This window comes from Pan paniscus, chromosome 3, assembly GCF_029289425.2.
Source record: "Pan paniscus chromosome 3, NHGRI_mPanPan1-v2.0_pri, whole genome shotgun sequence".
NCBI classification, from domain to species: domain Eukaryota; kingdom Metazoa; phylum Chordata; class Mammalia; order Primates; family Hominidae; genus Pan; species Pan paniscus.
Window position 1 is genome coordinate 1,164,716 of NC_073252.2, and position 14,684 is coordinate 1,179,399.

Genomic DNA, 14,684 nt, shown 5'->3' on the forward strand with positions numbered 1-14,684 from the left:
GGAGAGGAGAGAGGAGTCCCGGGGCCGAGGGACGGGGGCCGAGGGGAGGAAGGGGGTCTGGGGACTGCAGGGGCCCCCGCCCTTGGCCTTGCCCTGGCTGGGCTCTATGGCCCCCTGAAGAGCTGCCCAGAGCCACTGCAGCCCCGGGACCCGCTTCTCCTCTCCACTCGGCCCCTGCAACAATCCAACCACGGCAAGGTTGCTGAGGAAGCACAGCCTTGTGCCCCAGCTGGTGAACGGCACCTGGGCGAGTGGATCCACACTGGAGACACAGCAGTCATCGGAAAATAGTTTAATTCTGTACAGACAACCACGGGACTGATTACAAAGTGCGGTGCAAACACCAGGGCCCATGAGCGCCAGCAGCGTGGCCCACCACGTGCCGGGGCTCCAGAGACCACGCCCGAAACACCAAATAAATCACAGACGTGACAATTGTGGGAGGAGCATGAATCAGCTGTTCCTTCGGGAGGAGAAAAAGGAAACAACAATCAGAGGCTTTGGAATGCTTTCTCTTCATGTGCCTGGAATGCTGGGCAGGCGGTGACCCGGGGCTCGGAGCCCCACCCTGGCCACACCTGCTGTCGCCCACGGGGTCCTCACGGTGGGGACCCAGGTCCCATGACGGCTCCCAACCTGTGGAGCTGTGTGCGCAGCCACCACCACTGCGGCCTCAGAAGAGGGGCCGGGAGCCCTGGTTCTCAAACTCCGACCAGGCGTCATTCAGCTCCATGAAGATCATCTTGGCGTGCTGCTCGTACGGCTGCCCTGCGGCCTGTGGGTGACAGGCGGTGTAAGCGCCTCTTATAAGCATGTGGGAGCGGGCGGGGCAGGACCTCCCCCTCCCCCCGCCCCTGAAGGCCTCAAGTGGCCGCCTGGCAGCTCTGCTCACCTTGTCGGGGTGCACGGCCAGCACCGCGCGGCGATAGTGCTTCTTCACCTGCTCCGGAGCCACCAGGTCGGCCATGCCCACGGGCGTCCAGCGGCTCTCCCCGTCCCACAGCACTGTGTGCAGCGTGGACAGCAGGGCCCGGATGTTCCGCTCCTTGCCCTCAATCCAGTCCAGGAGCTGCGGGAGACACGGAGCTTGCTGAGCCTTGGGCACCTGCCTGCCCTCCTCCTCTGCACCGCGGAAACTGAGGCACGACGCTGAGGAAGTGCCTGGTCACGTGGGGTGGGCTCAGCCCGGCTCACAGACACTGTCCCACTGCACGCCCTGCCCTCAACTATATAGAGCCCACTCCGGACGACACAGGGCCAGGTGGCCTTCATGTTTCAGGGCCTGGGGCCAGAGGGACCCTCGTCTAAGCCAGATGTTCACCGAGGACACAAACCCTGGTTCTGGTGGTGCAACCCCTTGGCCCATCCCAGGCCCCAGACTCCGAGGGAGAAGGGGATGGTCCCTGGTGCCTGTGAAAGGACCCCAAGGTCACAGGGGCATGTGGCCTGCAGAGCTGGGCATCGGCCAAGCCACAGAGCAGGGCGTGTCTCAGGGCCGGCACAGTGACAGCCTGACCGCTGCATCCTCACCCCCCAGTGAGCGTCCTGGGTTGGGAGGCTCAGTACCCAGAGCAGCCCCCAAGAGACGCCTGCCCTCAACAGTCTCTGCAAACACCCCGGGACACTCACTCCTGTAACGCCCGCCCACCCCACCCCCACCAGCGCTGAGCCATCTGGGCACGTGGGGAGCAGCACAGCCTGGGGCCTGACTCTGCCCTGCCCCCCTGGCCTCAGGCCACCCTGTCCTCGAGGGCTGCCAGGCCCATCAGCAGTGACAGGTCCCTGTCTGGAGACGCCGGCTCCATGTGGTACAGCAGATGCTCCAGGGGCCATGGGTTGAGGCCTCTGGGCTCCCAGGAAGAGCTGCCCACCCACCCACCTTCAGCTTGAGTGGGTCCGTGTCTTTAGCCAGGTCCTGCTTCCTCATCTCTGCAATGGTCTTTGGCCCTTTCTTGTCAGACCTGGAGGAGAAGCCTTGATTGGACAACAGATCTTCAAAGTCGTTCTCAGAGACTTTTGGCTTTTGAGCTAGAAAAGAACAGAAACTTTTTTTTGTTTGAGACAGGGTCTCCACTCTGTCACCCAGGCCAGAGTGCAATGGCGTGATCTCAGCTCTCTGCGGCCTTTGCCTCCCAGCCTCAAGCAATCCTCTTGCCTCAGCCTCCCAAGTAGCTGGGACCACAGGCATGCGCCACCATGCCTGGCTAATTTTTACATTTTTTGTAGAGAGGAGGTATCACTGTTGCCCAGGCTGGTCTTGAACTCCTGGGCTCCAGCGATCTGTCCGCCTCAGCCTCCCAAAGTGCTGGGATTACAGGCGTGAGCCACAAAGCCCAGTTAAGAACAGAAACTTTCTGCAGAGACACACAGGCCCAATTCCACCTGCTGCTCCCGGGAACAGGGCTACCATCCTGATGCCTCCAGAGTAAAGAAGAGGGAAGACAAGACAGGGTTGCAAAGGCCATTTGTTAAAAACAGGTCAAGAAGGTGTCACTGGAACAAGAGGGACCCAGAGGCCTGACCCAGAGAGAGACCAGTGGACACACGTCGGAAACCGCGTCGTTCTCTGAGTGGCTTGGCCGTGCCTGTCCCAGGACTGGGCTCTGAGATGAAGAAAACAACATAGGTTCTACCTTTAGCCAATTCAGGGAGGTCTCTGCAAACTCCACAGCAACAGAGAGTGGGGGACTCACCAAAGCTGGGTGCGCGGACACCCCGCTCCTCTCGCGCCCCGATCACACTGAAGTTCGAGGCATAGTTAGGCCTTGGCTGTGTGCAGGCTTTGGGGGGCGGCTTGGCCTGAGGGGGCCATGAGGCGCCCTGGGCTGGCGGCCGACTTGTCTGCCAGGAGCTGCTGCCTTTGGGCGTGGTGGCCGTTTTGGGAATGAAGCCCCCAGGAGGGAATCCAGCTGGTGAGCCTGTGGAGACGGAGATCGGAAACTCGGCATCTGGTTGTCCATGAGGGGCAACTACTGTTTCTATAACGCAGAGCACCACGTATATTGGAAAACATGCGCTTGCAAAATAGAACACCGATCACTCGAGGCCGTCCAGAGGTGCCGGCTCCACCCACACGTGTGAAGGTCTCCAGGGGCTGGAGCACAGGCCAGGTGCTGGGGCGACGGGAACACTCTGGATGGAGGGCAGACACCAGGACGGGGCAGCTGTGGAGGCAGCACCCCACCCCCAGGAGCCAAGGCAGACCCAGGGCTTGTCCACGGGGGTTGAGGCAGTGTCCCCACGTCACCCCCACGAGCCAAGGCAGACCCGGGGCTTGTCCACGGGGGTTGAGGCAGTGTCCCCACGTCACCCCCACAAGCCAAGGCAGACCCGGGGCTCGTCCACGGGGGTTGAGGCAGTGTCCCCACGTCACCCCCACGAGCCAAGGCAGACCCGGGGCTCGTCCACGGGGGTTGAGGCAGTGTCCCCACGTCACCCCCACGAGCCAAGGCAGACCCGGGGCTCGTCCACGGGGGTTGGGGCAGTGTCCCCACGTCACCCCCACGAGCCAAGGCAGACCCGGGGCTCGTCCACGGGGGTTGGGGCAGTGTCCCCACGTCACCCCCATGAGCCAAGGCAGACCCGGGGCTTGTCCACGGGGGTTGGGGCAGTGTCCCCACGTCACCCCCATGAGCCAAGGCAGACCCGGGGCTTGTCCACGGGGGTTGGGGCAGTGTCCCCACGTCACCCCCATGAGCCAAGGCAGACCCGGGGCTTGTCCACGAGGGTTGAGGCAGTGTCCCCACGTCTGTAGCGTCCTAGAGGGCCACCAGCATCTGTCACGTGGCCACTGCCTCTCGCAGCACATCAAATCAGGGCTGATCCCGTAACTTTTTTTTTTTGAGACGGAGTCTCGCTCTGTCACCCAGGCTGGAGTGCAGTGGTGTGATCTCAGCTCACTTCAAGCTCCACCTCCCGGATTCCCACCATTCTCCTGCCTCAGCCTCCCAAGTAGCTGGGACTACAGGCGCCCACCACCACGCACGGTTAATTTTTTTTGTATTTTTTAGTAGAGGTGGGATTTCACCATGTTAGCCAGGATGGTCTCCATCTCCTGACCTCGTGATCTGCCCACCTCGGCCTCCTAAAGTGCTGGGATTACAGGCGTGAGCCACCGTGCCTGGCCCGATCCTTTAACTTTTTATTTTGGAATAATCAGAATAGCAGGAAGCTGTAAATACCCTGAGCACCTGCGCCCAGCATCCCCCAGGGAGGGCGTCTCTCACAACCTCAGAGAAGCACTGAGCCCAGGCAGCCGCGCCACCTACAGATGCACCAGACGTGGCCAGCTGGACTCGTGTGTGTGAGTGCGGGGCCGCACCACTGACCGCACCACGGATTCTTCTCAGCACCACAGCAATCACGACCTGAATGCTTCACTACAGTTCTGTCATCTTTTTTTTTTTTTTGGGAGACGGGGTCTCACTATGGCTGGTCTCAAACTCCTAGGCTTAAGAGACCCGCTGGCCTCACCTCCCACAGGGCTGGGATGGTAGGTGTGAGCCACCATGCCCAGACTGTCATCTTAGTTATGTTCTAGAAGGGGACCAACAGCTGCAGCCTCTGGACTGGCGCTCTTCACTCAGGCTCAGGGCATCCGCCACTCCCCCTCCCTGCCGAGGGCCATCTCGTGGTGTGCGGACCACGTATTGAACCGTTCACCTGTAGGACACCTGGGTTGATGCCACTGTTTGGCTACAACAGACACGTCTCTGAACGCCTGTTACGGACTTGTGTGTGAATGAGAGTTTCCATTTCTCTGGGATAAATGTCCCACGGTAGCTCAGTAGCTGTGTGTTTAGCTTCGTAGAAAACCGACCACCTGTTCTCCAGAGCGGCCCTGCCACTTGCCACTCCCCGGGAATGCCTGAGAGACACGGCTCAACCCTGGCAATGCATAAGACACAGCTCGCCCCCCGGGCAATGCGCGAGACACGCGGCTCGTCCCCCCGGCAAGGCGCGAGGCACGCGGCTCGTCCCCCCGGGCAAGGCGCGAGGCACGCGGCTCGTCCCCCCGGGCAAGGCGCGAGGCACGCGGCTCGTCCCCCCGGGCAAGGCGCGAGGCACGCGGCTCGTCCCCCCGGGCAAGGCGCGAGGCACGCGGCTCGTCCCCCCGGGCAAGGCGCGAGGCACGCGGCTCGTCCCCCCGGGCAAGGCGCGAGGCACGCGGCTCGTCCCCCCGGGCAAGGCGCGAGGCACGCGGCTCGTCCCCCCGGGCAAGGCGCGAGGCACGCGGCTCGTCCCCCCGGGGAAGGCGTGAGGCACGCGCTCCAGCCTCCTCCGCGTTCGGGCCTCCTCCGCGTTCCGGCCTCCTCCGCGCCAGCATTCGGTGATGCTGGGTGTCTCGGCCTGTGCTTCCCGGCCATCAGATGTCGATGTGCTGGAGGTCTCTTCATGTCTCTTGCCCATTTTCTTTTTTTTTTTTTGAGACAGAGTCTTGCTCTGTCGCCCAGGCTGGAGTGCAGTGGCAAGATCTCGGCTGACGCAACCTCCGCCTCCCAGGTTCCAGCAATTCTCATGCCTCAACCTCCCGAGTAGCTGGGATTACAGGCCTGTGCCACCATGTCCAGCTAATTTTTGTATTTTTAGTAGAGACAGGGTTTCTCCATGTTGGTCAGGCTGGTCGCGAACTCCCGACCTCAGGTGATCCGCCCGCCTCAGCCTCCCAAAGTGCTGGGATTACAGGCATGAGCCACCATGCCTGGCCGTCTCTCGCCCATTTTCTAACTGGATTGCTTTCAGTTTGTTTTTGACTGTATTTTTATATTCTGTAGATGAGTCCTTTGTCAAATAGGTGGTTTGGAAATATCTTTTCCCAGTCCGCAGCTCAGATGCTCAGAGCTCTGAAGTTGGGTCCACCTGTCCTCTTATGGGTGTGGTTTGGGTGGCGAGTCTACGAACTCTGCCCAGCCCCAGGCCACAAAGGTTTTCACCTAAAGGCCCTGCATTCTGATGAGCTGTTCTGTAGAACGTGGGCTTAGGGCTTTGCCTAGCGCTGCCCAGGTGCTCCAGACCATCTGATGAACGGGTTTTCTGCCTCTGTCAAAGCTCCGCTGGTCTCTCTTGTGTGGCCTATTTCTGAGTCCTCTCTTCTCTCCACAGACGCGTCTGTCTGCCATCGCCGCAATGTTGATTTGTGGCTTCAGAGTAAGCCTCAAAGCCAGGAAGAGTGACTTCTCCCATGTCATTTTTCCATTACAAAAATATTCCAGGCATGGCTGGGTGCGGTGGCTCACGCCTGTAATCCCAGCACTTTGGGAGGCTGAGGCGGGCGGATCACGAGGTCAGGAGATCAAGACCATCCTGACTAACACGGTGAAACCCCATCTCTACTAAAAACACAAAAAATTAGCCGGGCGTGGTGGCGGGTGCCTGTAGTCCCAGCTACTCAGGAGGCTGAGGCAGGAGAATGGCATGAACCCGGTAAGGGAACTTGCAGTGAGCCGAGATCAGGCCACTGCACTCCAGCCTGGGCGACAGAGCGAGGCTCCATCTCAAAAAAATAAACTATTCCAGGCATCTAGTCCATCTGTCTTTCAAATACACTGTACAGTAAGCTCATTTGTATCTAGGAAAATCCCTGCTGAGGCGTTGGTAGGAACTGCGTTAGGCTACAGATGCACACAGGAGAACGGCCACCTTACTCGGGAGCCTCCAGGCCGTGAGTGCAGCGTCTGTCCCTTCACTCGCATCTCCTCTGGTCTCTTTCGCCACAGTTGGTTTTGTAGTCCCACCACACAAGCCCTAGACATGTCTGGTCAGATTTATACCTAAATGTTTATTTTTTCTAAAAAAAAAAAAAGGTGATTGTAAATGGTACTGTTTTAAATGTTGGCTTCCTTGTATAATTGCAAGTAAACAGAAATAGGACAGATTTTTGTGTGTTGACCTGGTATCCTGCGACCTTACTGAACTCATAGTTCTAAAAGATCTTTGTAGATTGCTTCAGAGTCCCTGCGCAGACAATCGTGTCATCTGCAGACAGGAGTAATTTTATTTCTCCCTTTGTAGTGCGTGTAACTTTGACCTCCTTTTCTTGCCAAATGGCAGCAGCTGGGACTTCCGACAAGTACAAGTGGAGAAAAGACACTCCTGCCCTGTTCCTGATTTTAGGAGGATGGTTAAAAATGATATTGGCTTGGCCAGGCAGGGTGGCTCATACCTGTAATCCCAGCACTTTGGGAGGTCACTTGAGGTCAGGAGTTTGAGACCAGCCTGGCCAACATGGTGAAACCCTGTCTCTACTAAAAATACAAAAATTAGCTGGGCGTGGTGGTGCACACCTGTAATCCCAGCTACTCAGGAGGCTGAGGCGGGAGAATTGCTTGAAACTGGGAGGTGGAGGTTGCAGTGAGCCGACATTATGCCACTGCACTCCAGCCAGGGCAACAGAGCAAGACTCTTGTCTCAAAACAAACAAACAAAAGATGTTGGCTGCAGGTTTCTTGAGACAGGGTCTTGCTCTGCTGCCCAGACTGGAGTGCAGTGATGCAATAATAGCTCAGTCCAGCCTTGACCTCCTGGGCTCAAGCGATCCAAGTGATCTTCCCACCTCAGCTTGCTGAGTAGCTGGGACCACACCTGCTCACCACACCTGCTCACCACCACAGCTGCTCACACCTGCTCACCACCACAGCTGCTCACACCTGCTCACCACCACAGCTGCTCACACCTGCTCACCACAGCTGCTCACACCTGCTCACCACAGCTGCTCACCACAGCTGCTCACACCTGCTCACCACAGCTGCTCACCACCACAGCTGCTCACAACTGCTCACACCTCACCACAGCTGCTCACCACAGCTGCTCACACCTGCTCACCACCACAGCTGCTCACACCTGCTCACCACAGCTGCTCACACCTGCTCACCACCACAGCTGCTCACACCTCACCACCACAGGTGCTCACAGCTGCTCACACCTGCTCACCACAGCTGCTCACCACCACAGCTACTCACACCTGCTCACCACAGCTGCTCACACCTGCTCACCACAGCTGCTCACCACCACAGCTGCTCACACCTGCTCACCACCACAGCTGCTCACCACAGCTGCTCACACCTGCTCACCACAGCTGCTCACACCTGCTCACCACAGCTGCTCACACCTGCTCACCACCACAGCTGCCCACACTTGCTCACCACCACAGCTGCCCACACTTGCTCACCACCACAGCTGTTCACCACCACAGCTGGCTAATTCTTACAGGGGTCTCACTATATTGCTCAAGCTGGTTTCAAACTCCTGGGTTCAGGAAATCCTCCCACGTTGGCCTCCCAGAGCACTGGGGTTACGGTGTGAGCCACTCCGCCTGGCCTGGCTGTGGGTCTCTCGACATGCTTGTTACCAAGCTGACGACGTTCTGCTCATGACTGGCTCTCTGACAGTGCTGCCATAAAAGGTGCTGACTTTCTGAATTTTGTTAAATGCCTTTTCTGCCTTGTTGATGTGACCACATGGCTCTTCAGCCAGTTAATATGATATCGGATTAGTGCAAAAGCAATTACGGTTTTTGCGATTACTTTCAATGGCAAAACCACAATTACTTTCGCAGCAACCTAAATAGATTTTGTTAACAATTCTGAAATGTCAGCCTTGGATTCCTGGAATAAATCTTACTTGATCTTGGTGTAGAATTCTCTTTATATACCGATAAATCCTATTTGCTGAAGTTTGGTTGAGGATCTGTGTGTATATTCATGGGGAATATAGCCCCAGTTTCCCTTTTCGGTGCTGTTTCTGTCTGATTTTGGTATCAGGGTGATAGTATGAGCTTCGTAAAATCAGTTAGAAAGTGCTCCCTCTCTCCTGCTTCCTGTGAGAGGGTGGAATTGGCATTCTCTTTCAACATTCATTGAAATTCTCCAGTGGCCCAGGTGGGTCCGCAGGTTTCCTTTTTGGGAAGTTTTTAATTATGAATTTATTTTCTTTGTGTTTATAGAATTTTTCAAAGGATCTACTTGATATTGGGTAAGTTGTGGCAGAAACTTGTTTTGAGGAATTTATCAATTTCACGTAAGTCGTCAAGCATACTGCACAGAGGCGCCTGCACCCGTGACCCTCGTAGAGCCTGCGGGGTCTGCAGTGGTGCCTCCTGCACCATCCCCCATATCGATGACCTGGGTCACTCTTCCCAGCAGCCCCGGGAGAGGTCTGTGGGCTTCAGAACTGGCCTCTGTCCCTGTGTTCCACTGCACTGCCCGTGGCTCCTCATTCTTTCTTTCCTTCCGCTTGCTGTAGGCTTATTTCGCTCCCTTTTTTTTCCCCCCCAAATGTCTTGTGCAGAGAGCTCAGGTTACTGCTGGGGCATTCCAGCTTTTCCACAGCAAGCGCCCACAGCTGCGGGTGTCTCCACACTGCCTGGTGGGGCCCTGGGCTTTCCTAGGCTGCACTTGCATCTTCACTCAGCTCCACGCATCGTCTCCCTTGAGACCTCCTCTCTGGCCCAGGTGTCGTTTGAAAGTGTGCTGTTTTGTTCCCAAGTGTGAAGATTCTTCCGTTCTATTTCATTGTGGTCAGACGGCATGCTGCAGAATCCTAGTTCTCTGAGGACAGGGCCTGTGTGGAGGAGGCTCCCACGGTGCATGGAAAGGTCCGTGCCTGCAGCTGGTGGGCCCTGCTGGCTGGCGCCTCTGCCCTTCTACATCCTTGCAGCCTTCGGTACAGCTGCTCCGTCATGTGTCGGGACAGCAGTGCTGACGTCGCCAGCTATGATTTGGGTTTGTCTATTTTTTCCTTCAGTTGTATCGGCTTTGCTTTGTTCAGAATTGCTGTCTTCCTAGAAGGCAGAATGGTTTCAGGCCGCCCACCGAGCCAGCAGGCGGAGGGCTGGGGCTGTGTCTAGGACACAGACGGCGGGGATCCCTGGGAGTCCACTCCTTCTGCCCCAGTGCCGGCTGCCCAGGGCAGTCAAGGCACACGCAGGTCTCCTCCCGAGGGCACGGCCCTCGCAACCCCACCGTGCTCTCAGACAACACAAGACAGAGGCCACAAAGGGAAATAAAATACAAAACCACACCGACAGAAACGCTCATGGATGTCCTCAAGACACAGTAAATCCCCAAAACCACCTGAAACATAAAAAGAACATTCAAAGACGAAAAAACTCTTGGGACTTCATGACAGAACAGAAGGCACTTCAGATGCAAGCTCGCAAGAGCAGAGTGAGGACTCGAAGCCAGCCCGGGAGAGAGTGAGGACTCGAAGCCAGCCCTAGAGATCCAACGCCGACACCTGCTCACAGGAATTTGAGGCACTCAGGGAAGGACAGGAGAAACGATGAGGAGACGGGAAATGCTCCCGGAGCTGAGCAGGAGCAGACGCCATAGCCTGGGGCTGCATGCTGGAGCGTCCGGCGGTCACCGGCACCAACAAGCATCCCAAGGTGGAGCCACTTCCCACCCAGCATTCCACCTGACGGCCAGGCAAGTGCAAGGGAGGCCCCTTCAGATGATCATCCCCCCGCCGCCGACGCTTCTTCTGAGAAGCCACAGGGACCCCAGGGGGATGCATCTTGGGAGTGAACCCAGAGACCCAGGGGCATCAGGTCAGCCCAAGGAGACTTGAAGCCACAGCGCCCGGGGCCGGGCCTGAGGCAGATGCGGGACCGGAGACTCAGACCACAGCGCCTGGGCCGGGCCTGAGGCAGACGCAGGACTGGAGAGGGTGGACTCGGTTCTTGTGGCCGACAGCCAGCACGCTCCGAGCACAGCCTCGGGGACTGAGCAGAGCCCAGCTACACCCCACTTCCATGCAGAGACCCCGCTTCCCCGATGGCCCCCATGGCCCTGAGGACAGGATGGATCACGCACCACAATGCCGGTGGGGGCTGGCAGCAGCGCCAGTGTCAGCAACTCCCGGTTTTAGCTTGCCAGTTGGCAGTCGCCTGGAACAGGTGCAGACACGCTGTCCCCTTGGGCTCACTGTGCTCTGGGCTTGGGGGTCTTAGTGAACAGAGGCAAAGACTTCACTTTGGGCAGCTCAGAGTCAGACAGACGAGAATAAACCTCCTACAAGGAAACAGCTTCCACACCCCCAAAGTGCCCTCCACGTTACCTTGGAGGCCGGAGCTGAGGTCGCCAAGGTCAGCAAATGGGTCCGGGTTCTGAGACTTGGTCCAGCTGGCCTGAGAGCCACAAGGGGCCGGCTGACCTCCAGAAGAGAAGAGGGGGCCTGGAGAAGGGGCACAGGGCATTAGAACAAGCACCATCTGAAGCGAAACAAATCCTCCTGGGACCTCCGATGGCGCCTCCTTACGACGTGACAGCCTCACTCCGGCCTGAGAGCTGGCACCTGCACGGCTTGCGTGCACGAGACCAGCCAGGACAGAGGCGTGTGTGGCGGACGCTGCCTCCATGCCCCATGCTGCTCCTCAGGGAAAACAGCTTCACAGCTCACACCCAGAACCAAACCATGCTCGTATCATGATGATTATGATTCTGCAGCACCACTTTCTGGAATCTATCTAAAATGTCAATGTTCTTCAGGATACTCTTTATAATAGCATACATTTGAGAATAGCCTAAGTATAAAATCATAAAATACAGGCTGGGCAACATAGAAATACCCTGTCTCTACAAAAAATAAACAAATCATCCAGGCACGGTGGTTCATGCATGTGGTCCCAGCTACCCAGGGGGGCTGCAGTGGGAGGATCGCTTGAGCCCAGGGGTTGACGGCTGCAGTGAGCCGAGATGATGCCACTGCACTCAGCCCCAGTGACAGAATGACACTCTGTCTCAAAAAAAAAAAAAACCGTGGTAGAGCTACTTGATAGAGTGCCATGCAGTCATTAAAACCAGGCTCTTCATGTATAAAGAGCCCTCGTGCATCTATTCGAGGAAAAAGATGAATTCCTGAGGCCAAAAACTAAGCAAAGAACATGAAATGATTCTAAAAGAAACACACGTAACCAAAACCACTCAAACTAAGAGTCAACCTCATTCATGAGAAAGAAATCAAACTGGCGAGACACCTTCACAGTGATCATCCAACCAGGAGACAAACCGGAGACGGCAGTTGCCCCTGGGCAAAGACGTCCTGAAGCGCACTTGAGGGGACGGGCACCCAGGCCCTGGCGCACCTCGCACTGTGCACTCGAGGGGACGGGCACCCAGGCCCTGGCGCACCTCGCACTGTGCACTCGAGGGGACGGGCACCCAGGCCCTGGCACATCGTGCACTGTGCCTCCCGGAACTCTGCAGACAGTGTGTGTTCCACCTGCTGAGGGCTGTGTCAACTCTGTCCGGCACCATTTTCCGCACGCCATGCACACTCTGTGTCCCTGTGCCCCATTTTGGGAACTGTAATGATATTTCAAACTTCTTCATGATTGCATCTGCTTTGGTGATGTGTGTCCCATGAGTTGATGCTGCTGCTCTAATTGTTTTGGGGTGCCATGGACTGTGCCCATAGAAGACGGCGAGCTTAACTGACAACACGCTGTGGCTGCTCCACAGACCAGCCACTCCCTGTCTCGCTCCTTCTCAAGCCTCCCTATTCCCCGAGACACAACCTTACTGAAATCAGTCCAATTCAGAACCTACAACGGCCTATAAGCGTTCAGGTGAACACAAGAGTTGCAAGTGTCTCACTTGAAATCAAAAGCTAGGAACGACTGAGCTTACTGAGCAAGGCACATCAAAAGCAGAGGAAGGCCGGGCGCAGCAGCTCATGCCTGTGTTCCCAGCACAGTGGGCAGCTGAGGAAGGAGGGTGCTTGAGCCCAGGAGTTCAAGGTCGGCCTGGACAACACGGACCCCATCTCTACAAAAAATAAATTTAAAAAATTAGATGGGCATGGTGATGAGTGCCTGTAGTCCCAGCTACCCAGGAGGCTGAGGTGGGAGGATCCCTTGAGCCCAGGAGGTTGAGGCTGCAGTGAGCCATGATCGTGCCACTGCACTCCAGCCACAACAAGAGCAAGACCCTGTCTCTAAAAAAAAGAAAGCTGAGATAAGCTACAAGCTAGGCCTCTTGCACCAGCAAGCCAAATTGTGAATGCAAAGGAAAAGCTCCTGAAGGAAATGAGAATGCCACTCCAGTGAACACACGAATGATAAGAACACAAACCAGCCCTATTGCTGATACAGAGGAAGTTCGGGTGATCTGGAAAGAAGGTCGGACCAGCCCCATTGCCGATACAGAGGAAGTTCGGGTGATCTGGAGAGAAGGTCGGACCAGCCCCATTGCCAATACAGAGGAAGTTCGGGTGATCTGGAGAGAAGGTCGGACCAGCCCCATTGCCGATACAGAGGAAGTTCGGGTGATCTGGAGAGAAGGTCAAACTAGCCACAACATCCCCCTAAGCCAAAGCCTAATCCAGAGCAAGGTCTCAACTCTTTCAATTCTATGAAGGTGGAAAGAGGTGAAGACGCTGCAGAAGAAAAGTGAAGCCAGCAGGGGCTGAGGCTGAAGGAAAGACGCCGTCTCTGCAACGTACAAGTGCAAGGTGAAGCAGCAAGCGCTGACGGAGAAGCTGCAGTAAGTCATCTGCTAAGATGCAGCTGAGACCACTGATGAAGAGGCTGCACCCGCCAGACTGTCCACGCAGACGAGACGGCCTAAGTCATCTGCTAAGATCCGGCTGAGACCACTGATGAAGAGGCTGCACCCGCCAGACTCTCCATGCAGACGAGACGGCCTAAGTCATCTGCTAAGATCCGGCTGAGACCACTGATGAAGAGGCTGCACCCGCCAGACTCTCCATGCAGACGAGACGGCCTAAGTCATCTGCTAAGATCCGGCTGAGACCACTGATGAAGAGGCTGCACCCGCCAGACTCTCCATGCAGACGAGACGGCCTAAGTCATCTGCTAAGATCCGGCTGAGACCACTGATGAAGGGGCTGCACCCGCCAGACTCTCCACGCAGACGAGACGGCCTAAGTCATCCGCTAAGATCCGGCTGAGACCACTGATGAAGGGGCTGCACCCGCCAGACTCTCCATGCAGATATAAGACGGCCTAAGTCATCCGCTAAGATCCGGCTGAGACCACTGACGAAGGGGCTGCACCCGCCAGACTCTCCATGCAGATATAAGACGGCCTAAGTCATCAGCTAAGATCCGGCTGAGACCACTGATGAAGGGGCTGCACCTGCCAGACTCTCCATGCAGATATAAGACGGCCTAAGTCATCTGCTAAGATCCGGCTGAGATCACTGATGATCTCACGCCTGTAATCCCAGCACTTTGGGAGGCCGAGGCGGGCGGATCACGAGGTCAGGAGATCGAGACCATCCTGGCTAACACAGTGAAACCCCGTCTCTAGGGGTTTCAAAAAATTAGCCGGGCATGGTGGCAGGCGCCTGTAGTCCCAGCTACTTGGGAGGCTGAGGCAGGAGAATGGCGTCAACCCGGGAGGTGGAGCTTGCAGTGAGCCAAGATCACACCACTGCACTCCAGCCTGGGCGACAAAGAGAGACTCTGTCTCAAAAAAAAAAAAAAAAAGATTCTAAATTGACTCGGCTTGTGCCATAGAAATGGCACAGCAAAGCCTGGATGGCAGCCATCTGTGTACAGCATGGTTTATGGAATATTTTAAGTCTACTGTTGAGATCTACAGCTCAGAAAAAAGATTCCTTTTAAAATATGACTGTTCGCTGACAATACGGACAATGCAGCTGGTCACCCAAAAGCTCTGACAGAGACGTACACAGACAGTCATGCTGCTTTCATGCCTGCTA

At 56.5% G+C, this 14,684-nt stretch overlaps 1 protein-coding gene across 21 annotated transcripts in view; it reads right to left on the reverse strand.

Moving 5' to 3' along the window:
• Positions 1-277: 277 nt before the first annotated feature.
• Positions 278-14,684, reverse strand: part of GAK (cyclin G associated kinase) — a 97,310-nt gene continuing 82,903 nt past the window's right edge. For 7 of the 21 annotated variants that reach the window (XM_034958113.3, XM_003811302.6, XM_063603625.1 and 4 more), the window contains 5 exons: positions 11,056-11,172; positions 2,694-2,918; positions 1,880-2,028; positions 893-1,069; positions 278-775 (listed from right to left, as the gene is read on the reverse strand). In XM_034958113.3, coding sequence (XP_034814004.1) covers positions 674-775; positions 893-1,069; positions 1,880-2,028; positions 2,694-2,918; positions 11,056-11,172 — 770 coding nt within the window. In that variant the 3' untranslated portion in view covers positions 278-673. Of the gene's footprint in view, positions 776-892; positions 1,070-1,879; positions 2,029-2,348; positions 2,919-8,919; positions 9,779-10,811; positions 10,944-11,055; positions 11,173-14,684 lie in introns of those variants that run through there. The other 14 variants (XM_063603623.1, XM_063603622.1, XM_008963713.5 and 11 more) reach the window with 4 other exon arrangements.